Source organism: Parasteatoda tepidariorum, chromosome 4 (genome assembly GCF_982258835.1).
Source record: "Parasteatoda tepidariorum strain Cologne lab strain chromosome 4, Ptep-v5.0, whole genome shotgun sequence".
Taxonomy (NCBI): Eukaryota; Metazoa; Arthropoda; class Arachnida; order Araneae; family Theridiidae; genus Parasteatoda; species Parasteatoda tepidariorum.
In genome coordinates, this window is record NC_141758.1 from 65,770,021 (window position 1) to 65,797,928 (window position 27,908).

The 27,908-nt window shown below is 30.3% G+C and overlaps 1 protein-coding gene across 5 annotated transcripts in view; it reads left to right on the forward strand.

Annotated features, from left to right (window-relative positions):
* Pax (paxillin) overlaps positions 1 to 27,908 on the forward strand; it is a 114,342-nt gene that overhangs the window by 39,554 nt on the left and 46,880 nt on the right. For 2 of the 5 annotated variants that reach the window (XM_071182387.2, XM_071182388.2), the window contains exon 1: positions 19,613 to 19,800. The exons of 1 other annotated variant lie outside the window; for it this stretch is intronic. In XM_071182387.2, coding sequence (XP_071038488.1) covers positions 19,722 to 19,800 — 79 coding nt within the window. In that variant the 5' untranslated portion in view covers positions 19,613 to 19,721. Of the gene's footprint in view, positions 1 to 15,903; positions 15,998 to 19,588; positions 19,801 to 27,908 lie in introns of those variants that run through there. 2 more of the 5 variants (XM_071182386.2, XM_071182384.2) reach the window with 2 other exon arrangements.

A 27,908-nucleotide genomic window follows, 5' to 3' on the forward strand; every position in this document is an offset into this window, starting at 1 on the left:
TTTGAAATGAGATGCAAATATTCACTTGAAAGAAATTAAAAAAAAAAAACATAATCTAATAAGAAAATTAAAATAAAAACATTATCATTGTTCATTTCAGTCATTGAGTTCTAAAGGATAAATAAGTTGTACTGGGCGTTTATATTCGCGGTTGGATTTGCGAATAAGGCAAGATCTTACAAGTCCATCACGCCCTTGAAATACTTTTGTTATGATACCTATGTCCCATAATAGTTTTGATTTTGTGGTGCCCTCCATTAAAACCACATCTCCCACTTTCAAACATTTTGTTCGGTTAGGAGAAGTAAAGTTGTGTGCAGATCTCAAATTAAACAAATAGCGCTCCTTCCAGCGCTTCCATAAATTAGCCAATAATGTAGCTTGGTATTCTTTTCTTTTTATAAGAATCTTTTTGGTGGATTCTCTATGGATGGTTTCTATGAAATGGGCTGGATACTCAGCCTTTTCTTTACCAGGGGTTAAAAATTGTGATGGGGTAAGAATTTCCGGTTCACCAATTTCGTTAGTGACGTAGGACAAGGGTCGAAGATTAACGATGGTTTCGATTTCAGTCAATATAGTGGTCATCTCTTCAAAATTTAAGAGAGCTTTTCGAAGTATTTTCTTTAGAGGCTCTTTGACACTTTTTACCAATCTTTCATAAAATCCTCCCCACCAAGGGGCAAGTTGGACGATGAATTTCCAGGATATTCTTTTAGCAGCAAGAAAGTTTTTGAACTCGGAATTTTCCAAAATATCAAATAATCTTTGAAGCTCTTTATCGGTACATTTAAAAGTCTTGGCGTTGTCGGAGTAGATTGTATGACAACCACCTCTTCTACAGAGAAATCTTCTGAATGCGAGCAGAAAATTTGAAGTAGACATGTCTGAGACTAATTCAAGATGTATTGCTCTCGTGACTGCGCATGTGAACAAGGCTATATATGATTTCTTTATTCCATTTTCACCCTTGATGTAGATTGGTCCGGCAAAATCAATTCCGCATACGGTAAAAGCAGGAGTTTCACTAATTCGATCTTTTGGAAGCTGTCCAGTCATTTGGGTAGAAGGCTTGGCTGTGTATCTGCGACAAGTCAAACACTTCGAGACAACCTTTTTTACTAATTGTCTTCCTTTAGGCACCCAAAATCTTCTCCGAATTTGAACTAGAGTGCTCTCTACTCCAGAATGAAATACATTTTCGTGTTCTCGCTTGACAAGCAACTCTGCAAATTTAGACTGTCTTGGTATGATTATAGGCTTTTTCTCATCAAAAGAATAATCTCCTTCGTCCAATCTTCCTGTGATTCTCAGGATACCTTTTTCATCAAGATAAGGAGCTAAATTGAAAATAGTAGAAGAAGCTGGAATAGGCAAACTAGATTGGAGAGCTAGTATCTCACTTTCAAAGAATTTTGCTTGAGTAAGTTTTCAGAATTTCGGAGCTCTTCTGCAGTCAAAGTATCCATATTCGGCTTAACTTTCTTTAAACAGTTCAAATATCGCACTACCCACGCTATGATTCTAACAACTTTTTCGAGGTTGCTAAAGTTAGCGATATTTATCAACTCAAGTTCTTCACCATCTACACATTTCATAACGGTGATTTCATTTTTACGATACTCAATTTGTTCATCACTTTCTTTGAAGAGTTTCAATTCTGGCCATATTTCGGTCGGAAGCGACAACCAAGGTGGCCCCTTCCACCAAATGTCGGAATTCTTCAATATACTCATGGAAGCACCTCTACTAATAAGATCGGCAGGATTGTCAATTCCGGGGCAGTGGAACCAGTCCTTAGGTTGAGTAATCTCTTGAATTTCTTCCAATCGGTTACGCACAAATTGTTTAAAACGAATGGCAGGAGTTTTTATCCAGCAACACACAATAGAGGAATCGCACCAAAAGAAACTGTCACACGGAATTTTTATGGCTCTAGTAATAGTTCGAAATAATCTAGCAGAGAGGAGGGCACCTAGTAGCTCAAGTCGTGGTAATGTAATCATTTTGAGGGGCGCAATTCTACTTTTAGCTGAAACAAAACATGTAGAAATATGCCCATCACTAGTTTCTGATCTGATATATGCTACTGTACCATAACCCTTTAAGCTGGCGTCAGAGAAGATATGTAATTGTGAACTTATAATTTCTTTGTTACCTGCTTCAAAAAAATAATAACGCGGTATTTTCAAATCATTAAGTTCACCGAATTGTTTACATATTTCGCGCCACTGATTTTCCATATCTAAGGGTAGCTCTTGATCCCACTCCAATCCGCTTTTCCAAATGCTTTGAACTAGAGATTTTAGAAGCATTGTAAAGGGTCCCAAAAATCCTACTGGATCAAAAATACGCCCAATGATTTTCAAAATAAATCGTTTCGTTATTTGTCCTGTGTCTATCATTTTTAACAGATATTTGGACTCAAAGTAAAATAGATCTTTTTCAGGATCCCAACAAACTCCCAAAACTTTAAATGGAAAGCCTGATTGACCTAACGATTCCTTTTCATTCTGAACCTCTATACCTGCATTCTTCCATAATTCACGTAATTTTTTATCATTTGTTTGAAACTTTCTCAATACCATTCCCGCATCCCGAAATATTTCAACACAATCAGAACTTATTTGAAATGCTGTATCTGTACTGCCACTTCCCCCTATGACGTCATCGACATATACCCTTTCATTTAGTAATTCATACGCAAGAGGCTTTGATTTTGCAAACTTTTTAATATGCTCTTTAATAGTAGCCGCCAAGAGAAAAGGGCTACAGTTGATACCAAATAGTACGCGGCAAAATCTATAAATTACTGTAGACGAATCATTATCGGGGTCATCTGACCAAAGAAATCTTGTGACATCTCGATCTTCTACATTAATCCCTATTTGTAAGAAAGCTTGCTGAACGTCCCCTATAAAAGCAATCTTGTTCTCCCGAAACGCTAGCATAAGTTCATATATATCTGGATATAAATTTGGCCCAATATACAAACAATCGTTAAGAGACAATTCATTTTTCTTATGCGCGGAACCGTCAAATACAATCCTTAATTTGCTAGTTAGTTTATCGTTTCTTATAACAGCCCTATGAGGTAAATAACATTGTTTATAATTTTGGGGATCAGTGTTTTTAACTTTCTCAATTATCCCTTCATTTTCGTAAGTTTTTATAACTTTTTTATATTCTTCAAACAAGGATTTATCATTTTTAAATCTTCTCTTTAATTTGTCAAACCTCTCTGAAGCCAGCTCAAAGTTATCATTTAACAAATGTTTTGTATTTGGTCTCCAGAGAAGTCGTACACTATACCTATTATTTTCAAAATGCAAATCAGAATTAAAACCTTTTAACAATTCACTTTTATTATCAACATTTTCTTCGTTCATAGTATTTATTCCTAATCCTTCAAGGTTCCAAAACAAAGAATAATCAACATCAGATATTATAGTATTGTTTACAATCCTACTTAATTGGCAATTATTCATGAATCTCCCTTGAACCACAAAACCAAATAAACTATCGGTTGCAACGAGCCCTTTTCCGAGCCTCAAAGACGTATCAAAGATTACGTCATGCAGGAAATCGGCGCCGATCAAAATGTCTATATCAGCTATTTCTCCGGTATCCGAAAGAAAAATATTATTTTTCCTTGCTAATTGTTTAATTCTCTCAGGGGGTGCGGCTATTTTCCCACACGTTATTTTTTCTACTACAAATGCTTCAATGCACACATTTAATTTTTTATCGTTTTTGTTCTGAAGATTCACTTTCACTAAATCATAAGAACACCCCTTGGAAATTTTTTCTCCGAAACCGAAAACATGCAACCGTTCAGTTTTAATGGTCCTGAGGTTCAACTCATTACAAATATCCCGTTTCAAAAAACTGCGATGGCTACCAGAGTCAAATAAAATTCTAACCAACTTCTTTACATTACCATAAATCAAATACGCTAAAGAAGTCTGTAAATATATCATTTCATTTTGTTTTCGTTTCGAAACACATGAAGTGGTAACGGATGCCAAAGTATCGTTTTTCTCTTTCGACTCATTATTTATTGCTGATTTATCACAAATTAATTCGCTATGCGGTTTCTTACATAATGTGCAAATACATTTATTCCAACATTTTTTGGATGTGTGATATTTCTTTAAGCACCGGAAACAGCGAAATTGATCTTTCAGCGTTTGTTTTTTTTCTTCGATGGTCAGAGAACAATCTTTCGATTCGTGATATTTGGAATTACAAAACAAACAAAATATGTTGTTAGATGCCGAAACTAATGCTGAGGAAGATGAGAACTTTCGATTATAATTATGTTTACTATGGCTCTCCGACCGTTGCTGCGCTTCGAAATGAACACTTAGTTTTTTAGAACTATTAGACAACACATGTGAGGCTTCTCTACATTCTACCTCTTTTCTAATAAATGAAATTAGTTCATCAATGTCAAAATCTACACTTGATTTTCTATTTTTATTATAATCTAAATTTAAATCCTCTGGTAGCTTTTGCAAAATAACAGGACAGAGTAAATTACCATAACTACCTTTTGTTACATTCATTGATTGCAAACTGCGAATGTGGATTTCACATTCGTCATAGAACTTACGTAGAGCTTTAATATCATATGAATTTCTTACAGAATTAATTGATAAAAGTTTATTCATATGACTACTAATAATTAAATCTTGCCTACCAAATCTTTCGGTAAGCAACTTAATAGAAGAATCATAATTACTTTCAGTTAATGAGAATCCAGAAATTGCACTTAAAGCAACTCCCCCTAAATACATCTTAAGATAATTAAATTTATCAATTTTTTTAAGACTCTCATTACTATGTATAGCTATGTTATAGCTATTCCAAAAACTGTGCCACTCACAAGCATCACCAAAAAATTTGTTTATCTCCAATTTAGGTAATTTAACGTTAGCAACGTGCGAGATATTTCTACAAGTTATATTTTCTTGTAAATTATTGTTACCACTATTAAGCGTTACTTCCTGTCTTGTAGTCTGGCATTTCAGTAAATATCTTTCAATTTTGCCTTTATAAGCCACTACTCGATCTTGATACTCTTGACTTTGTATGATTTCACTCTCTAATTCCTCGCTCTTATCAAAATAATTTTCAATTTTTAAATCAAGAGCCTTTAAAGTTTCGTTTTTTTCATTTAACTGATTTAGATAATCATACAAATCAGGATAATCAGGAAGTGTTTCTAATAACGATTTATCAATTTTATTTATTAATTTTGTAATCAGCTGTCTGATTACTGCTCTTTTGGACTTTAATTTTTCAAAATCATCCATTATAAACAGCTCGCACGTTACTATAATAAATACAATACAATTAATGCAATAAAATATCAAAATAAATTACCGACTTAAGGAAGACCAAACAAAACAAATGTTAACTTACATTTCATGCAGGTGGCCTATTCCCGGCCGGTGTAGCACCATGATTCGAATTCTACAATAATTCGACAATAATTACACAAATTGTAATAATAAAAAGGATTTTATTTCATTGTGGTTCAGTGGTTAAATCCAAACTGAAACTTAAGAAGTGAAGAAAAAATAATAAGAAAATTGTTTGCGCTCAGCGCCATCTGTTATCATAAATCCTCAACAGTAGTGACTCAGGTTAGAATATTTATTTTTTAAATGTATATCAATGGCGTAGTTATAGTGAATATTTTGATTTGAATGGAAGGTTATATTGAGCAATTAAGCGCCTGCTGTTCTCTCGTGTTTTGATTATTACAGGGTGCGTAGCATTTGTAAAAAGTGCTTAAAGGTGCTTATTTTCGTTTTTTAAAAGCCCTTAAAGGTGCTTTTTTCATTGGGTGTTTTTAAAAAGTGCTTAATTTTCCCTTTTTCAAAATGAGATTTTTCCTTTACTATGTTGATTTTCGCTTCGAATTATGCAAAAGACACAGTTCACATTGTTCTGTTCAACGTTTTCACAATTAATTCATCCCCAATCTATTTCGGCGTATTGTCTGTCCATGGCGTATGAAATCGCCATTCGTTTTGCGTGATTCAAAATTTCATGATTTTTGACAATTGTCAAAAACACTGCCAAAAGAGGTTTTTTTTTGGACATGACGGTTAAAACAAGATAAAAACGTAAATTGTCAAAAAATTTTCCTACTTATGAAATTTTTTTAAAGTGCTTAAAAATATTTGAGTGCTTAAAAGGTGCTTATTTTTTGTTGAATAATATGGCTACGCACCTTCGATTAGTATTTCGTTTTTACAGATGTTGCCTTTAAAGTTAGAAAGCAGTAAATGTATGCTCATGTAATGTAGCTCTTTGCCTAGCTCAGCGGTATCTAAATTTTTTCAGCTATGGAGCTCTAGATTATCAATCCACTTTTGATGGAACACTGACATTATCGATAAAGTAGGAGACACTTGTGAATGTGTTAAAAAATTAAAGATTTTTAATTATATTGAAAACAATTAGTGAGAAGAGTAACATTTTTATTCATTAATCACAATCACTTTATCGTTAATTATCTTAAAAATTAGTTTTGTGTTCGGACAGTTAAATTCGCAAGTTTTGAACGTCATTTAGTTTAGTTCTGAATTTGATTTTAGTGTTTGCTTAATGAGAAAATGAACTAAATAAGCCAAATTTTGTATTTTCGAGGAAAAATTTAAAAATAAATTATTATTTTTAATTTATCATTCTTGGAACCCTTGTAATCCTTCAACGGAACCCTGTTCGGTAGGCGCTAACGTAGCTAATCTGCAGATTAATTGATTTGCTCGGTTAAAGTGCGGAATTAAAGAGTTTCCCGTATTTTACTTAGAAAGTGCACATTAACGACTTCCGTATCGCGGAAGTTCAAAAATAATTTCTCTCCTTTCCTTGTAATAAAATTTTTATTAACTTAATTCGCAATAATTGCAATTATATTTTAAATAGTTTGGTTTTTTTGTATTATGGTTATTTAATTGATTGATAATGGATTCTTTCAACTAATTTGTTGATTAATTGATTGTAGTTACACGGTTCTATATAAATAAATCAAATTTTTTTAATTTAAGCGTACAAAAATGTTGCAAAGATCTTAATTTCACTTAAATGAGTAATATGCAGATTATATGGGTAACTTGCAGATAACCTGTGTAATTTAAGAAATGAAACACTTTTCAGCTTAATATAACAGATAACCCGAGATAATCTGCAGAATTACTGATTTCTGCACTTAAGTGGTAACAGTTAAATATAAATTTTAGCTATATATTATTTTGTATTTTTTAATAAATAAGTAAATTTTAGGCAAGATAATAGTTAATTTTGTATCGTCTTCAATATTTTAGATATCCTCGACGCGTTTCACACTTTTATTAAAGGGCAAAAAATTCCTAACAAACTTTTTATATTCAATGTACTGCTCAAAAAAAAAAATAAATAAAAAAAAGAGTAATTCTGAATAACTTTTAATCTAATGATCTGGTTTTCATGCATTAAAATGCAATTTTAATGATTCTGTGTCTAGACCTATGTATTGGAAATATGATTATTAGTTAGTACGGATGGTATTTTAAAGTTATGAAATCGAACACGAAAACGCATTTTCTTCAAATAAGCATTCTTTTTTTATGACCCTGAAAATATGGGATAGAAAACACCATCTGAAAAATATAACGATCGATCGTTTAAGGCCCTTGCCTTTTTCGCTTTTTCTTTGCTACCATTTACTTAAATCAAATTTTTTACAGACTATTATAAAATTTGCTAGTCTAAAGTTCACGAAAAAATATTTAAAAATGTTTCATGAATTATTATTTTATGAATGATGAACTGAGTTATTCATATAAAATGAATAAAATTTGGTGAAACTCGAAATCTGGAATAAGCTAGCTTGCATACTTGGATCAACTATTTTATGAGCAATATTTAAAGTAAGCTAACTAAGTAGTAACAGGGCTCAGCCCGAACCGACGCTGGGTCGTGGCTTCGGGCTCATGATAAAATTCGTTCGTTCGTCTTCCAATGAAGTGACCCAGGATCGAATCCCAGCTGTTGCTTGTTAATACAAATTTTGTTCCCAACTTGTATCGACCAGAGGGATGACGTAAAATAACTCAAGTGGTAGACGGATCATGGGTTAGAATCCCCTTGATGTCGCTCTAACCGTGGAAGTTTTGTCGTGGTTTTCCTCTCTGCGTAACTCAAGTGTGGGTTAGTTTCATCAAAAGGTCCGCCACGAAAGCTAGTTTGTCTCAATGCTTCATCCAAGAGTTCCTTTGTCTTCTGGATTGGGTTCAAAATTGCAAGGCTGTAGAATTGAACATTGATAGTCGTAAACACAGAATTGAACCGGCTGTTCAACGCCGCTTATAAAATATAATTGAGGTTAGCATTTTTTATAACTGTTATTATTTAGCTTATCTATTTGTTTACTCTATAGAAAAGGATTCTTTAAAACATATCGATAGCTTATCTTCTGAAGAGAAAATTTTCATTTTTTATTTTCCTCTTAAGATGTCATATTTTAATCTTGCCAAGAATTCCTGTTGCAATTTTACCGCTTTGTTTAATTTCTTTACAAGATAACAGTTACGGAATGTTAATAACTTCCTAGAAGTAAATTGAATATGCTGTACAAATTTTTACGAATGTTGCACTTTATGTAAAAAGCACTTTCTTAAGAAACGCACAGATTCACTAAATTGGGTCGGCATAATTTAAATCTTTTTTTTTTTTTTTTTTAACTGTTGATATTTTATTAATAACGAAGATTTCATCCACAGAAAATAAGGAGAGAGGAATCTATGCAAATTATTAATGCATATTCAAAATGAAAGAAAGAAAAGGGACTAAATATAATTAATGGCGTGAAACTTTTAAATTTTACCAATAATTTATTATTTGTCTATGGGCCGGGATAGCCTGGTTGGTAGGACGTTGTGTCTATGTCTAAAAGGTCGTGAGTTCGATTCCCGCCGGCCGATGACTCCCCGTGTAATAAATGGTGACTGGTGCGCGTTAAATTTGTCAGGTCACAAAGTTCTCCGTGTTCTCATAACAAATCATTCCTCTGGGGGTATTGAATTAGGGATTGATCTTTCTCTGATTCAGGTCAAATGATTCTGGGATGTATGAATGGGCTCGCCCTATAAACGGGCTGTGACGTATGTGTGGCCGAAGTCGTATTTTTGGCCATGTATGGTGCTTCTGAAAAACAAAAAGCGCACTCTCTGCCCCAAGGCTTGCTGGTATTGGCAAGTAGCATTAGAAACAACAACATGTAATACTATTCGCCGTTTAACGATTTTATTTTAATTATACCTATTTTTTCTTATGTATACTTAAATAAAAATTCTTTTAAAACTTATTAAAACGCTATAGTGTAAAAGATAGACTTGTGCCGAGAGTAAATTAGAATTATTTTAGTAATTAAAAGGGTTCGCGCTCGTATGGTTACAATTGTCGCCAAATGTTTTACAAATGTCAAAATTATGCGTGGTTGACAAATTTGTCTCCTTGAAATATATCTGGAATTAACAAAAAAAAATTTTTTTTTGCATCGAATATAATGCATTTAAAAAAATTTTGTTGTACTAATTTTATTGTTCTACGCGTGGTATGGAATTCAAATACGTGGTATTCAAATGGAATAACAGAAAGTGTTTGGTACAAAAATTTTTAAATTTAAATGTTGAAATTTCTAACTTACATGTTGTGCTTTGCATTCTTATACTGACAGTATGATTGTTCTTTTATAAAATAATATTTTTTGCAGTTTTAGAATCATCTTTACTTAAAATTTTATAACTTTTAAGTATAATGTTTTGTTAGTTCTTACTTTTTCTGTTTTCCTCTTTTATGTATTTATTTGGTCTCATCATTTTAATCTCTATTTTGAATTTATTTACTAATATTAAAGCTTTTTTACGTTTAATTTTAATAAATACTAATTTTCAATCATGGGCTAATGAACCTGATTGGTTTTAAGGTGTTATAGATGGCTAGTAGAACATTTTGATGCGTATACCGTAACATGAGTTATGTAATTGTAAAATTCGACTTAGTTTAAGTAAGTTTTTAAGATTAACTAAGTTTTCGGACCACTAAATTTTCATTGCTGGTGTGAACCCTAGATATATGTAACAAAGGTCGCGCAAATAGTGCGACAAACTTCTAGGTGAGTTAGGGCACATCATCTGGATAAAAACTGCATGGTAAACCTATGCCTGGAAACGTCTTCATTCTCTGATAGGGGCGCTTTCCTAATATGGCCAGTTCAGAAGCACGTGACACGGGTAAGAGCCCTTAGTGGCGCATGACGACATTTCCATGGCTTCAAATGGTTCCTATGCAATTTTAATCTTGATAATGTGACCAACTCCCCTAGAAATTTGTCGCAACACTTATGCGATCCCCTGTTATATAGCCAAAAAATAACTTAAAATGTCATTAAAAAAAAAAAACTGTAACTTGGAGAAAGAAATCGATTGCAGATATGAAATCAGTGATACAGAGGCAAGATTTGTTTTAAAAAAATCGCATGCAACAGAAAACAACAAAAAGGAATTTGTTCCACTATGTAGTTCATACTCGATATATTTTTTCAAGTAGTTTTATCAATTATATTTTGCTAACAAATAAATATGCATATTTTGCTTTAATTGTTTTCCTCATTTTATTAATGTATTTCAATTTCCTTTTTGTTTTAAATTTAAAAAAAAAAAATCAGAATTTTCAACTAAGGATAACTCATGGGTAAACACATGAAGAAAAAAAAGGACATAATAAATGCAAAATTAAATAGGTTACAAAATCCGCATGCCAAAATGGATGTCAGCCAGACAGGAGCTTTAAATTACTTAAATTAAAAACGTAAGATTGAATTACTGTAGCAGTCTCTGTTCATCATTATTGCTCGTTGCACGTTAACAGTAACGAGGCTTTTAAAACAAGCGTCAAAAAAATAAATCGCCATCCGTGTGCCAACATTGTGACCGTTGGCGGGATTTATCGGAGGAGAGTAGTTAAGCATCTCACGAGAGAGTAAAGACATTCCAAAAAACAGAATATAACAAGGTTGGCATGAATAAAATCACTTGATTGAAATCACGATAAAAATGGAGATTTAAATCACTTGATTTTAAAAAAAATAATTGATTTAAATCAACTGTGCTGTTTTTAAGAAAATAATTGATTTAAATCAATTTAATTTTTAAGTACTAGGGGCTCAGCCCCCTCTCTGTTTATTGCCCCCCAAAAACACCGACGATTGCTTCCCAATAATTGCTTCTTTTTTGTTTGTTGTTACAATATATTCTTCAATTGTTTGTCTTCCAATTGTTCCTTTCGCAATAATTGTTTTTTTTTCCTTCAAAAGTTGAAAATATTTACTAAAAAGAATTCTGTTTGATAACACATGTACCCTCAAAGCGTAAAAAATCCTCAGTGGTAGACGGATAATTTGTTAAAATTTCATTGACGTCTTTGAGGTTTTCCTGGATTTTCTCACCATGTAACGCAAATGCAAGTTAGTTCCATTAAAAAGTCCTCTGCGAGGGCTAGTTTGTCCCAATGCTTGATACATGAGTTCCCAATTGTCTTCTGAGTTGTGTTGAAAATTATAAGGCTACGGAGTTGAGCCTTGATAGTCGTAGAATTTAGAATTGTGTCGGCTGTTTAACGTCGATTGTAAATAAATAATTTAAGTTTTTTTTTTAAATATTTATTTTCAATTTTAAAGCTGTGAGCTCTCCCAATTCGTCAATTCTCTCTCTGTTGTTCTCTCAATTTTTACACGTTGCATAAACGTCAATATCGTGAGGGGAAAAAAAAAAAACTTAATTCCTAAAAAGCTCTTTAGAAGAAATGTATGACTTTAAGAAAAGGAATTTAGAACATATTCAAAATAATTGGAGAAGAAATTATTTAAATCAACTTTTTGATATTGATAAGTTTTTTCAATTGTCATAATTCATAGAAAGAAGTTCTCTGGTATTCGCAACAAAGAGAAACTGGAATGCATTTAAAAGTGATTAAATATGATTTAGAAATAAAAAATATGCACATATATAAATGAATCCACTATTTTCAGTTTATATTAATTTAAAGCTGTCTGACAGATATCCAATTAAATGCATTAATTAATTTGTTTTTATATTTTTGTTAATTTATTTTAAGAGTTTTATTTATTTAGTGTTAGGCTATTTATAATGTCTGACAAAAATATTTTCATTAATGTAAAGAAATTGAATACCTTTAAAAATAATTTTAAAAAAAAGGCGAAGAAAATAACTTGTATTTTAGTAATGCAGCTTAGGGGTTTCCAGTTTTTTGCCGCTATGAAGCTCTTGAATGATCGATCATCTTTTGGCGGAACTCCTAGACTTAATGAGTAAATTCCATCAGCAATAGTGAATATATTAATCAAGAAGGGACTTAATTAATTATTTTGAAAAATTTTAATGAATATTTAATGAAGTATAAAATGTTTTTCATCTTATCATTTTATCAATTCTAGTCTTGAAATTGGGTTTTATGTCAGAAAGTTGAATATGCAGGTCTCTTCAGCGGCATCTAGTCTAGTTCATAATTTGATTTTAGTGGGTGCATAAACGGAAAATGAATGAGCTTAAATATGGGTTTCGTTATAATAAAAACAGAAAACAAATGCCGAGAATAGTCGAAGTTATTAGAGAAAAATATTACTTCATTATTATTTTTATTTGATGCAAATTTCCATAAATGTGTATCCTTTTCATTATTTATTCCATATATTATTTTTAGAAAATACATTTTTTAATTTTACTTTCCTTTCTTCACTAGCATTATAATTAAATAACTATACAAAAATTATGGAAATGGGAAATAAATAATGGATAGTTTTATTGAATATAAATTTAATGACAGGTTTCGAAAATTGCAACTGAGTAAAAATGTCCAAACTCTCAAAACTCCTGTACCCTTCCACGGAACCCTAGAGTTCCGTGGAATGACATTTGAGAACCGCTGACTTAGTCCAGTATTTTCAATTTACTATTTTTTTAAAGCAGATATCTGGCTACGATCCATTTTGGCATGTTTATTTATTTTTATTTTTTTGTTGACTTGTTTTAAGCTCAGATTTTTATTTATTTATTTCAATTCTGAATCACAATTTTTAAAAAGGCAATTGAGATTTCCGTTTGAAGAAAAAAAAGGGGGGTATAAATGTGTTTACTTACTATTCCCTCAATATTAAATATAATCTTAACTTTTCTGTGAAAACTAAATTTAGCATTAATGTGTCTCGCTTATATATTAGCGTTCTAGATTCAACATTAAGGGTGCATTCAGGATAACTTTACGATAGACGCCTGTGCTTAATTACTCTAAAAATGTTGGTTTTCCTGATAAATCTCTCCGCGCCATCTTTTCCACAACTCGGAACTAACTTTCTTTACTCCGCTGACCCGGTTGCTTATTTTAGCGTTTTATCTTTTATTTATTTACGTTCAAATTTCGTCTCCGTACTCTCTTGACAACTCAATTTTGTTTTCATTTTGTAACGTTGTTGTGTGTTATGAAAAATCGTTTCCTAGCTTTCATTCAATTTGCAGGCGAAGTAGGACGTTTGGAAAAAAGCCAGATCACAGCTACAAGCGGTCTTTGTTTGAACGTCTGTTTTGTAAATTTTTTTTAACATTAATTGGAGATGGAGTTAAAAAGAATATAGATTTCAAATATAATCTAGGTGAGGTTTGCTCCAATCAATCTTAGCTGTACCAAAATTACACCCTGCTAGCGCCGAAAAATTGCTTTCTAATTGCTAAAGGAGGAAATTTATTTATTTTATTCTATATATAATTTAAAATATAACATTCAAAATATAATCAATACATAATATTCAAAATATAATCAAGTTCGTGAAATTCTTTGTTCTACATTTAAAGAATTACAATTCTTGGTAGATTAAAATCATTGCTCCAAAACTAGTAACAACAAAAAAGTGATGCTTTAAAACATAAAACGTCTATCCTTTTCTCTACTTTTTATTTTATTATTTTTTATTCAAGGCTTATATGCCTGTGAAGGTGGAATCTCACAATCGGAACTTCGATTCTTTTCCAAATAGCCGGAGAAAAATATAATCAAGTTGGACAAATTCTTTGTTCTACATGTAAAGAATTACAATTCTAGGTAGATTAAATATCACTGCTCCAAAACTAGCAACAACAAAAAAGTGATGCTTTAAAACATAAAACGTCTATCCTCTTCTCCGCTTTTTTTATTAATTTTCTTTTTTCAAGTCTTATTTTTACTGCGTTTTTATAAACTTTCTTTCCTGTCTGTGAAGGTGGAATCTCACAATCGAAACTTCGATTCTTTTCCAAATAGCCGGAGAAAAATACGATCAAGTTGGAGAAATTCTTTGTTCTACATGTAAGGAATTACAATTCTAGGTAGATTAAAAATCACTGCTCCAAAACTAGCAATAACAAAAAAGTGATACTTTAAAACATAAAACGTCTATCCTCTTCTCTGCTTTTTTTATTATTTTTTTTATTCAAGTATTATTTTTACTACGTTTTTATAAACTTTCTTTTATGTCTGTGAAGGTGGAATCTCTCAATCGGAATTTCGATTCCTTTCCAAATAGCCGTATCAAATTCCAAATAACCGGAGAAAAATATAATCAAATTGGAGAAATTATTCCTTCTACATGTAAAGAATTACAATTCTAGGTAGATTGATATCACTGCTCCAAAACTAGGAAGGAAAAAAAAGTGATGCTTTAAAATATAAAACGTCTATCCTCTTCTCTGCTTTTTTATTAATTTTTTTTTATTCAAGTCTTATTTTTAGTGCGTTTTTATAAATCATATCTGTGAAGGTGGAATCTCACAATAGGGACTTCGATTCCTTTCCAAATAGCCGGAGCTCTCAAATTTCTACTGGATCTGCGTGTCCCATGCTAACGCAAGCTGATCGTTTCATGATCTATACATGTCGCTCTATTATCGTCATAGGTGATTAATCGACTATTTAAATTCTCACTAGCTAGAATGCTCTAATTTTAACCGAAGCTGTGCTTGATGGCGATATAAGTTTTAATTACTGTCTGACCGCTAAAAAAATAATTTATCGCATTATTATCAACCAATAGTATTTATTTTCCAATGAAATTTAGTCCATTTTTTAACTAGCAAGAGTGCTAAAATTTCAACTTTGCCTAACGTGACCACTTTCTAACATAATAGACTCAAAACTAAAAAGAACTCAATCAAACAATAATAATCGACAGTAATAAACGATGGTGCATCACTTTCTAATAAACTTTTATTTCGTTTACGTTTTTCGAAACTAACGTCCCCTTCGTTTTTCTGAAGAAAATAAAATTATCTCTTTTTTAGTTAATTTGAAAAATGTAATTTTTGAAATTTTCTTTTCTATTTCTTTAAATTTATTTCAATTCACTTAAACTAATCAATGAATCATTTTTTATGACAGTATTGCAATTTCTTATGAAATATAAATATTGTAGTTATTCTATTTTGAATAATTCTTTCGAATTTGTGTAACTTTTCCTTTACAATATATATTCAGCATCTTTTTTCTTTTTTTTAAAATTTCATGCATGTTATTACATAATTGAACACAAGCGATCTTTTATTTCTATTATGTAACTATTCATATTTAAAAGGAAATTTACATGCTAATTGTTCAATGCTTAGCAAAACATGTAAAACATTTTAATTTTTTGTGAGCGTAGGTATATGTTTTTGACAGTTCAATATTTCCGTCACATACGACTATAAAAATGATGCGTTTGTGTTGTGGTTTTGTATATTTGTCGTGACTAAATTTTTGAATTTGTTAGAATTTCAACAATTCAATCCTCCGCATTCCTTTTTCATCCTACTCCTTTGTCATATAGCTTTGTTTCTTCATCAACGAGTTGCATATTTTACGCCTTTTGAAATCGTTCCTAACAGCAGTACTTTTACGGAATTTGATGTCCTACAACGTAAGTGTAATTGCATGTATAATTTTTCGTTTTGAAGATATATAGTGACATTCTTTAATTCTGATTTGTCAACCCAAAAATCATAAGTACTTCGTAACATTTTTGGTGGTGGTAAATTGCAATTAAAAATACGAACTTGTTTAATTTTTCACTAGAACCTTAAAACATCAAAAAGAGATTCATTGGAGTTCATTCATTCCCCCCCCCCCCCCTAAAAGACACTTGTTTATGTTTGAAACTGTTCTGATATTCTTTCTATTCTAACTAGTTGTTCTTTTGTCTATGAAAGAGGTCTTTGAGTCCAATTCAAAAGTGTGGTGTGGGGGCAAAGCCAGCTTAAATAGTAAATTTTGTGCGTGGAATTTTTCCCCAGCAAACCTTTGAATGTCATCTCTGTATTCAATCTGGAACATTGGCTCCTCGGAATAAAATTGTGTGGCTGAAGTTTTCTCGAAGTCGATATTGACTGCAATACACTTCCCATTGCTTTTTAATTCTTTCAGTATCTGACTTAATACCTGTTCCTGATGATGGTGATGAAAACAATGAAGATGGAGTTGCAGGGCATAAAATTCTGAAACAATATTTATTTGCGAATATAAATCAAAAGTAAATTTGCAAACAATAATAACTTTAGAGGGATATTGTTGAAATTGTATCTAAAAACAAAAAAAAAAAAAAAAAAGAGTAAAGATTACACATATTTTTCTAATAGTTCATCTCGTTAGTGTCAATCTTTGAAAAATATGCTCATATTTTTTTACCACGGTTTTACTTTTTTCTGCTTTATGTCTGTTTTACACTAGTACTGTTACACTGTATACTGTTTTAACAAACATAAAATCGTAGTGCCACTCTATAATATGTAATATATGATTGGCAAAACAAGTTAATATAGCTGGCGAATACATATTGACATAGAAAATATAGTTTTTGAGCAGATGGGGAAAAATTGCATCATATTCATATTTTCTTTTACTGTTTTATTTTATTTGAGAACTCTCATCTTCTCCAAGAAGTTTTTAAACAGACACTAAGAAATGCAATGCAATTCTTTTTATTTTCATACTATTGAAGTGAAAATATTTTATTTTGTTATAATTTTCTTTTTTTCCTCTTTTCTTTCGTTTGTTTTTAAAAAATTTTAGTTTTACAGCTGCTTAAAATCCAAATTATGAAGATAATTGTTGAAAAAATAATTATAAAAAGCATACAATTTTAATAAAATAAAGTAAGAGAACTCTGTAGGATCCAGACTTTTAGCAGTTTAACTTTCAAACATGAAGTGTCACTTTGCCTTGTTTTTTTAAATGAAGAGAAAAAAAATGATAGCATGCATAACTCTTATTAAAATTTTTATTTTTATTTTGATAGAATTTTTTTTAACATTATTACAATGTATTTTTTCTAGTTCTATGACTGTAAAGCAACTTAAAAGTTATAGAACTTGAAGCAGCTGTTTTGTTAGCATACAGGGGCCTATATTTAAAATATATTTATGTCATAAAAGAGATTATTTTTGTCTAGATATTTTTTAGCGAATGTATTAGAAAAGTAATATCAAATGTTTGATACTAAACAATACCTTCAGAGTGGTTTTTAAATTATTAATAATGTATCAATGCAATTTTTAAAGTTTTTGACTTGTGGTTTTAGATGAGGCGGCTTTATCCATGGATAAAACTGTTAAAAACTAACGCATGTCAAAAACTTGATAACCCTGATTTGGACTTCAAACATTGTTTTCTTTGTTATCATGCCAGTATTCAAGATACAAATAAAAATTGAAAAGAATTCTTTTTAAACATGTTATCTTAAAGTATATATCAATTCATATTTTGTAATGTTTTGTTTTTTTTCCTTTATGATCTTACCTTTTACTTTTTGGAAAAAACGTAACATCAATTGAAATAGAATTAGCTGATTTATGAGATCCGCATAAATGGAGATCCGTTTTAAGTTCCTTTTGAAAAGAATATCTCTGAAATTGTATTTATAAACACTTATAAACTTTCTGTTTTCTAGATAGATAAAGCTGATACACTTTTTACTTTTTTTTTTAATTTTGCATATTTTTCCATGTCCTGTTTGCTTTAGGCTTAATTTATAACATTATTTCATTTTCTTACCTTGCTGTTTTCGTTTAGGTAGATTTCATTTCAGATCTTGCGCCCAAAAACTCTATCAATCAACCTGCTATAATTGAAAATCTCGCTGTAACAAAATAATAACCCTCATCTTTTAAAAATTTCCTTTTCTTTTTTTAAATAATTATTTTCAATAATAGCTTTCATTTGGATGCCGGGATAGCCTGGTTGGTAGGGCACTGGGCCCCTGTCCAAGAGTTCGTGGATTCGATCCCAGCCGGCCGAACACTCCCATTGTAAATGGTGACTGATGCACGTTAAATCTGTCGAGTTACAAAGTCCTCCATGTTCCCATAACAAATCAATGACACTGGGGGTACTGATCCTGGAGTTTCCTTGTCTTCTGGATTGGTTCAAAATTACAAGGCTACAGAGTTGAACATTGGTACAAACCCAATTTTGGGTTTACGACAAACCCAAGATTGGGTCGGCTGTTCAACGACGGTTATAAAATAACTTACATTTAAGTCAAGTGATGTTTAGCAAATGTTTACCAACATGTCTTCCAATTTGGAAAATTTAATAGTATATATATTTCATGAAAACATAAATTTGTTTATCTCCATACCATGAAGAGGTGGGTTCTCATTTTTTACCTCCGCGATGTTCAATTGTAACAAAACATGATATTAATATTTACGAATTAATTTCATCGCATTATTATGGGGCCGTCCAAATGTTTCGTAAGCTCTTAAAGGAGAATGTGATTTGCTTATGTTTACTGACAAAGGGGAAGGAAGGGTATAAGCAATTCTTACGCAAGACACTAAAATCCCCTTATTTCCATTTCTTTGTAAATTTGATAAATTTAGAGAGAAAAAAAAATTAAATTTGGTAAAATAAAAAGTTGGAGAAAAACGTCTTCAATTATTTTTAAAATTTTATAAAATAAACGTATGAGTGTAAATTTTGCATTTTTCAAAGTATTTTTTTATTTAAATTGAATTCTAAAATTCTTAAAAAAATTAGATTACTAAAGTTAAAACTTAAATAAGGGAAAATGTTGTGGCTTTTTAACGTAATCATGGAGAGGGTTTGTAATTTGCTTATTTTTGCTGATGGAGGAGACGGTGCCCAAAAGTGCCAAAAAAATAAGTAAGTAAAAAAGCTACTTACGAAATATTTGAACAGCCCATATATTCAAATTTATTTATCAATAACTTGATTCTGTTATTTTTTCTGGACAAATATACCTTTTGCATAAAGATAATAAATTTACATTTTGTTGCACATCAAATTATTTTATTAATTAGCATAAAATAAAGAGAAAGTTGTCGTGCCCTTGCCCTCGAATAACTGCTGCCGGACGCCTACTCTTCGCGCCTTTTAAGGGCTTTCCTCGGAAGGCCTACGCTTGACCTCGACCCAGCCCGCTTGACCCCGTTTACGACCCACCACCATCCTCCCAACAAGCTCTTTCGTCGAACTTCGCATTTGCTACTCGTCAAATCAATCTCGACTGTTTTACTTTTTTTAAGTGCTTACGATAAATTACTACTTTGTGTCCGCTGGTAACGGGTCTTTAATTTTGGTTGGGAATACCTCTTCAAGTCGAGTGATCTAGATCGTCAGCAGCTATGGCCGCCTCCGCTATCCCGTCTTCCGTGTTGCACTCGTTTAGTACGTTTAGAAAAGATTCCCCGCCCCCTCCAGGATGTGAGTTAACTTTTTATTATTTACATCTGTTTTAGTTTTTGATATAAATAAAAAGTAACATTGTCTCATTTAGATTTAAGACTAATATTTTCTGTTATGTTATAGAATTAATGAGCAAAACTTTTTATCTGAAGTTTCGAAGTTAACTTTAGATATAATGTTAACTTAGATATAATCGTATGACTTTAGATATAGTTGTATAGCTTAGATATTACTTTAGATATAGTTGTATAGCTTAGATATTACTTTAGATATAGTTGTATAGCTTAAGATATACTATTTCTAAAGTTTTTAGTAAACTTTAAATATAACATTTGACTCATTAACTTTTTCGTATTTTAATTTTTTTATTATTTACGTTTGTGTTTTTCTAGGTAAAATTGATTTGGTTTAGGAGCAATGTTTTCTGTTGCGTGATAGAATGAATGTGCCAAATGTTATATAGAAAGTTTACTTAACATGAAAAACGTAAATAAACCCTATTGATGAGTGACAGAATTGATATAAATTTTGCTTAAATGCATGAGTTGATTTAAGACTAATATTTTCTGTTTGTAGTAGAATGAAAGCGCCAAACTTTATAATTTAAGTTTACTTAAAAACATGAAGAAAATAATAAATAACATATATGCACAAGATTGTCAGCATTAATATAAATTTTAGTAAATTGCCTGATGTAGAAGATTAAGGTTTTCTGTTATGTGATATGAATGCGCAAAACGTTATAACTGAAATTTTATTAAAAGAATGAAAAATAGTAATTTGCATACTTCCAGAAAAATGACATTAAAATAAATTTTAATAAATTCACATGGAAAATCGGATTCTTACAATTCGAGAAGAAGAATATGGCTGAAATGACATGGTTTTGCCTAATCACGTGGTTGTTCATGGCCTGTTAACGTTATGGTTACAGTTATTAGATTTGGTTTATTATCTAGGTGAATCAATTTTCGGATCAGATATAATTTGATGCCTGCAAGCGACGTCGCTATCGTGTGTGTCGAATCTCATTGGCTGCTGAATCGTGGCATAAACAAATGCTACGATTTACCCACGGGTGAAATCGCTTGCAGGTATCCAATTAAAAACTATTCTGAAAGTGTCATTCATAAAATCGTTTGCTCAAAAACTATTCGTTTGCTCGCTTTAAAAAGATTAATATCTCGAGTCAGTTTTTCGATTAGATATCATTCTAAATCAACGGTTCTAAATATTAAAAGTTCTTCTTAATGGGAGTGTTCTAAAGAAGAAATCACATGGTATGCTAGTATCGAATTGAAAACTATTTTTTTTTTGCTTGTTTAAAAAAAATTAATAAATTGAAGCAGTTATTGAATTCGAAATTATTCTAAAAAACCAGTTCTAAATACGAAGAAGTTCTTTATAGGAATGTTCTAAAGATAATAGTTACGATATTATGACCTTAACTATCTTGAACAAAACGTAAATAAATGCTATCGTTGAAGTAATTTCTCCTCAAAAACTTTAATTTTTATAAATTTGGTACTTGATAACAATTTGTTTTTTTTAACTTATAACCGTCGTATAAACATTTATGTGGTGCTAATAGTGTAAAACACCTTTTATAATTCAATCAGTTTTACATGTAGCGTAGTATAATAGTGTATTTTGTTTGTTTTTCGCTAAAGGAGAGCGAAAACAGCTATTATCTACTGGATTGAGACCAATATAAAATACCACGCGTATGAGAATCGAAAAAGGGATACATATTGTTGTTATACGAGATTTAAGAATTTAAGTTGAGACATCTAAGATTAATAAGCACATTTTTAACTAAATATAATCTTGAAATTGATGCATGTAAAATGTAAATTGCGATGCCTATTACGCTAGTATCTTATTTTATATTTTCTCTAAATGATATTTTATCGATAAGAGCTTTCTATCATTTTCTGTTCAATTGCAAATAAGGACCGATCACCTGAGGCGGTGTTAATATTGATTTTGATCGTGAAGGTCAAACACTGCAACCGCCTACTTCTGTTTATTTTTACTCTTTTTTTCTTTTTCTTTTAGGATGTATTTGTTTTCAGTTTATTATTTAACTAAACTTGGCCATTTTCCGAGTACGGCAGGCGCACGCATCAGTCAAAAAGTTGGTTTGTTTGATGTGTGTTGTTCCGCTTTGAAGTATTTTACAGCTTCCGAGTTCCGTTTCTAAAATTCTAAGAAACAGTAGATTTTATTCTTTATTTTATGAACATAGCCTCCTACGTTTGAGTTTGAAAACAATGAATGTTTGTTAACGATAATTCGTCTTTTCTCTCTTTTTTTTCCCCACCTCCTGTTATGCATTGCTATCGCTTTACATAATGTTTTCAAGATGTCGTTTTCTACCTCCCTCCCCTTTATTTATGTTGGCAGACGATTAACATTTGTTGAAGATTATTACTAACTACAATTGTATTTGCTTGCTTCGAATATACCTGATTTTTGAAACTGAAACTTCTACTTTTGAAAATATAACAATCAATAATAACAATCGCAAATAAAAAAATAAAAAAACAATTTTTTTAAAAGAAAAAAAAACTTAGCAGTATTGTGTTTTCTAAAGTATATTGTGAAAGAATAGTTTTAATAATATTAAAATATTATTCTATGGATATTTGTTTCTTTATATTACATTAACACTTATTTGATATTAGAGATTTTCTAAATGAAAGAAAGGAAATAAAAAAAAAATAATAAAGTTAAAGTTGATTTTATATGTGTGATGGAATTAATTAGCATGATAAAACTAATAAAAATGAAGAATTTCCAATTTACTAACAATAATGAACTTTTACGCCATTTTCAAAATAATATTAACTAGTTTTTTAGAAGTTCATTAAATTGAAATAATGCGTCCAACAAAAGTTCAGAATTTTAAAGGGTACTATAAAAGTTAGAAAAATATCAACTTTTTAAAAAATATTCTAAAGCTTAAATGTATATATTTAAAGTATAAAGACTGGAAGGATTCAGTTAGAGATTATAATTAAGAAATATAAATTAGCACTTATAGTGTAAACTTAAACTATTTTTGAAAACTTAAATTTAACTGGAAAAAAATCTAAGGTACTTCTGAAAAGAAAAAAAAAATTCATGTGGGTTAGATTATTTTTTAGTGCATTTGTTTACCCTGATTTACATTAATATGTAATATTTTAATTAACTCATAAGTGTTTGAATATGAGTATTCAAAAGCTAACTTTAAATTGTAGGAAACAGCAGTGGTGAATTTTCTTTTACTTAAACATTAGAGGACAATCTCAATCGTAGACATTAATAAATTCCTAAAATTAAATTTTTCCTTCAAGAAGGAAAAAAATTTACATTACCTTGTAATAATCTATTGGATATCCGTGTGATGTATACTTAAGAATTTATTTAATTAGTAAATATTATAAGATAAAATTAGAAAATATTATTAGAGAGGCGAAAAGTCCAAGTTGTGTTTAATTCTATTTATGAAGAGTATGAGACTTTGCCACCTACTTGCTCAAGTTCTCTCCAGTTTTTGTTTATTTTATCAGTTTCTCTTATAAAATCAATTAGAAAATATTATTAGAGAGGCGAAGAGTTCAAGTTGTGTTTCATTCTATTTATGAAGAGTATGGGACTTTGCCACCTGCTTGCTCAAATTCTCTCCAGTTTTTGTTTATTTTATCAGTTTCTCTTATAAAATCAATTAGAAAATATTATTAGAGAGGCGAAGAGTTCAAGTTGTGTTTCATTCTATTTATGAAGAGTATGGGACTTTGCCACCTGCTTGCTCAAATTCTCTCCAGTTTTTGTTTATTTTATCAGTTTCTCTTATAAAATCAATTAGAAAATATTATCAGATAGGCGAAAAGTCCAAGTTGTGTTTCATTCTATTTATGAAGAGTATGAGACTTTGCCACCTACTTGCTCAAGTTCTCTCCAGTTTTTCTTTATTTTATCAGTTTCTCTTATAAAATCAATTAGAAAATATTATTAGAGAGGCGAAAAGTCCAAGTTGTGTTTAATTCTATTTATGAAGAGTATGAGACTTTGCCGCCTACTTGCTCAAGTTCTCTCCAGTTTTTCTTTATTTTATCAGTTTCTCTTATAAAATCAATTAGAAAATATTATTAGAGAGGCGAAGAGTTCAAGTTGTGTTTCATTCTATTTATGAAGAGTATGAGACTTCGCCACCTGCTTCCTCAAATTCTCTCCAGTTTTTGTTTATTTTTAGTTTTCCCTCAAAATAACACCATTTGTTGAAAATATTTCTTTTCACCTCCTCAGCAAATGTTTATTCAAAATTAAACGGAACTCTAAATCACACTTAGGTGATATATGCGACCCGTCTCCTTGCCTGGCTTTCGAATTTATTTCATTTCTCTTGTAGTTTTATCGTTTGCGCACTCAATTTATTACTCCACGTGTAAAAGTTAATAAAAACTATTGACATTAGACGGTAAACTAGTTATTCCAGGACTTTTACTAGACTAGGCAGTCTTATTCATTTAAAAATATATAATACTTGGTTGCTAAAAAAGGTTATCAACCGTACCTTCTTGTATAGCTCATAGCGATTTGGAAAAAAGTTTTCTGAGATAAGAGTTGGAAAGCTCATGTATTCAAGACGAGATCCAAGTTAAATTTTTTCAATTATAAATTGCACTGTTTAATTGTAATGTTTGCTTAAGCTCATTTAAAAAAACAGATTACGTTAATTAGTGATTAAAGTTTCTATGTTAATAATTTTTCTAATTAGAAAACTAATTATAAAATATTATTAGAGAGGCGGAAAGTTCAAGTTGTGTTTAATTCTATTTATGAAAAATATGGGCTCCGTCACCTGATGCTCAAAGTTTCCTCAGTTTTCGTTTATTTTTGCAGTTTCTCCTCAAAATAACTCTATTTGTTAAAAATATTTCTTTTCAACTCCTCACCAAATGTTTATTCAAAATTTAACAGAACTTTAAATCACACTTTGATGTATGCGACCCGCCTTTTTCCTTGGCTTTCTAATTTATTCATTTCTCTTGTGATTATGTTGTATGAGCACTTTATTTATCACGCCACGTGTAAAAGTATATTAAACTATTAACCGTAAGCTGGTTATTCAAGCATTAACTAAGCCTTATTTATTTTAAAAATATAGGGTAAAGTTTACCCTATCAAATTGGCTTGATTGTGAAACTGGCAAACGTCATATTTGATTCATTTACAAAACGCAGTACCCTCGGATAAATTGACATTCCAGATAACTTGACAATTGTCATTTAAATTATTTCATAAAAGAAATAAATTATTTCATAAAAGAAATAAATTATTTCATAAAAGAAATGTTAGGTTACTATTAGTAACCTAATATTTCTTTTATTACTGTATAATGTAATCCTAGTAACTACTAATTCATTGTGCAATTTATATAAATGTTTGCAATAAATAAGATAAAATTATATTTTTATTTATTTAGAAGCTGCGGGTAAGTTTCAAAGGAGGACGGGTACATTGTTGGACAAGCCGTCCTAGGGGATGGGTAAAATTTCTGAGTTTTTTCGAGCCCTGGGGTAAACCAACCAGTGAAGGAACATACCCTAGTGAATGAACATTTCCTAGATATTTTTTAAAAACAAGATTATAAAAGTTTTAGTTTAGATTGATTGGTAACAGTAGCTTACTACCTAACAATAGGAAGTCATGTAACAATGTATTGTATTACCTGGTCACATAGTCTTCTCTGGAAAATTTTTTTGAATTTGTCAGCATCTGTGCAACACCTTGTTTCTTTGACAAATTTATAAGGTCGGTGTTTGCAGTTATTTGTTTTAAAAATAATTTATTGTATGTAATAGTTATATTTTTCTCACTGTGAAAAAGAGAATTCAAATTATGGTTATTTCTGTTATGTTTTATTTATTTTAAGTATCATAGCATAAGCAAGTACTGAGATTAAGGGGTGTTAAATTAACTGGATTAGCAAGCGATGAAAAACCAATGAATGAACAAGTGTTTATTTACTGTAATTTTTCTATGTTAATTAAAATAAAAGAAAAATTTTAACTTTTATTTATCTTTAATTATATTATGCATCAAAATTCTGTTAAAAATACAAAAAAATATCATCTAACCAGTAATTGAACAGTATGTGTGAAATATGATTTCACATGACTCTAAGATAATTAGTAGTTCTACGATATAGAGGACACCTAAAATTCTGTTAAAAGTTGAATGAATAATTTCATTTCAAAATTTTAATTTAATAGCCAAATTTATATAAAGAATTATAATTTATTTATAGTTATAATTCATCTTTATCAATGTGGGGGTTAGTTAGATCATTAGTTGGGCAACTTAATAGACTATGTTTACTAGTCGAAAACTAAATAAATATAATAATGAAAATTTGAATAGAACTTTTCTTTGCTGTCTTTTGTGCCAATAATTTGCTAAATTATTATCATAATGTTATATTTAACGTTATGACAGAAACAAGTAAGAAAAGCCCATTTAAAAACAATCGTCCTGGTAAAAAAAGGGGGAAAGCTTTTTTTAAGACGGCATCCACTGAAAATGAACGAACTTTCTGATTTCGAGAATTGTCCTCTTGAAGCATTGATTTCGAGAAAAGTGCTCTTGAAGCATTATTAGTTGCAAAAACAAATGATTCTATAAGTAATAACAATCAGAAAGTGGTAAGTACTGCTGAAGATCCACTAGATGTAAGTCAACGAGAAATGGATTTTTCTCTAACTTCGAAACTCATAAACCTCGTCTATTATCTTTGAATTCTAGAAATGATACTGGAAAATCAGAAGAAATTTAGAAGAACCATTTACATTGGCCAAATATTAAGAAAAAAGAGATAGATCAATTCAGAATGGAAAAAAATATTACCTTTTGCATTAACTTCAGAAAAATGGTAAAAATTTAAAGAGTCTGAAAGAGCTAAAAAAAAATTAAGATGACGAAAGAAAATATGACGAAGAGAAAGAAAGTAAAAATACTTGAAAAGCAAAAATACTTGAAAGGGGGAAAAGGAGTAAACGAAAAAGTAACTAACAAAATAATAATAATAAAATCATCGAATAATAGAATGATTCAAAATAGACTGTCCTCGTTAATTGTGGTTAGATGTTATAATTCCAAGAGAAGTTTTGTTTTTAGTTATTTGTATGGCTTATAAATTCATGAAGAGCATTAAAAAGTCGCAAAATCAAGTGTTCATTAACTGGAAAATTTAGTGCTCATTCACTGGTTAGAATTGTCCCTTCACTTGGTTATCTTACTACTTATTATTTGAACCACCAAAAGCTTAAAACTGTATTAAAGTTCCCTACATTTTTTTTTATACAATTTGCATTTAATTATGTTGATTGTTGACACTGTCATTTAACTAAAATTACAAATTTTGAATATATTATGATTATTTTTAAAAACTAGCTAAGCTTAGTTGTTCCTTCACTTCTTAGTTTACCCTATAATATCAGGTTGTTAAAAAAAGTTTTTGAAGAAATAGCTCATAGCAGTTTTGAAGAAAATTTCCAGAAATAGAGTTTGAAAGTTCATGTGTACAAAGCGTGTGCTAAGTTATGTTTCTTGAATTATAAATTTCACTGTTAAACTATTATTTTTACTCGAGTTCATTTTTAAAAGAAATAAATTACTTTAATTATCAATTAAAATGTCCATTTTAATACTTTTTGGCATATTTAAAACTCTTTGTGATTTTATAAAAACGTGTGCACGTTTTTTCCCCCTGAACATTTATAGTATTATATGTTTTTTTTACTTCTGTCTATAGTTATTATAATTGGAAAAATTGCTGGTACTTCAATTTATTTTAATTTAAATTTGAAAATTATACCACTTTGCAGTTTTTACCTTTTTTTTTTTCGATCTTCCTTTTTTCCCACATTTTTTGTATTTTAAAATGAATTAATGGGGCGAATTATGCTGTTATAGTGTAATGCGTACTGAAAAACTCTAAGCAAGCCTAATTGAAGACTCATCTTTAAATAAATAAATTTTTAAAAAACTTTTATTAAGCAAGAAAATTAAATATTAAAAACGGAACGTAACTTATGGTTAAGGCTAGTTTTATTAATATTAAAATTAAAACAACTGTA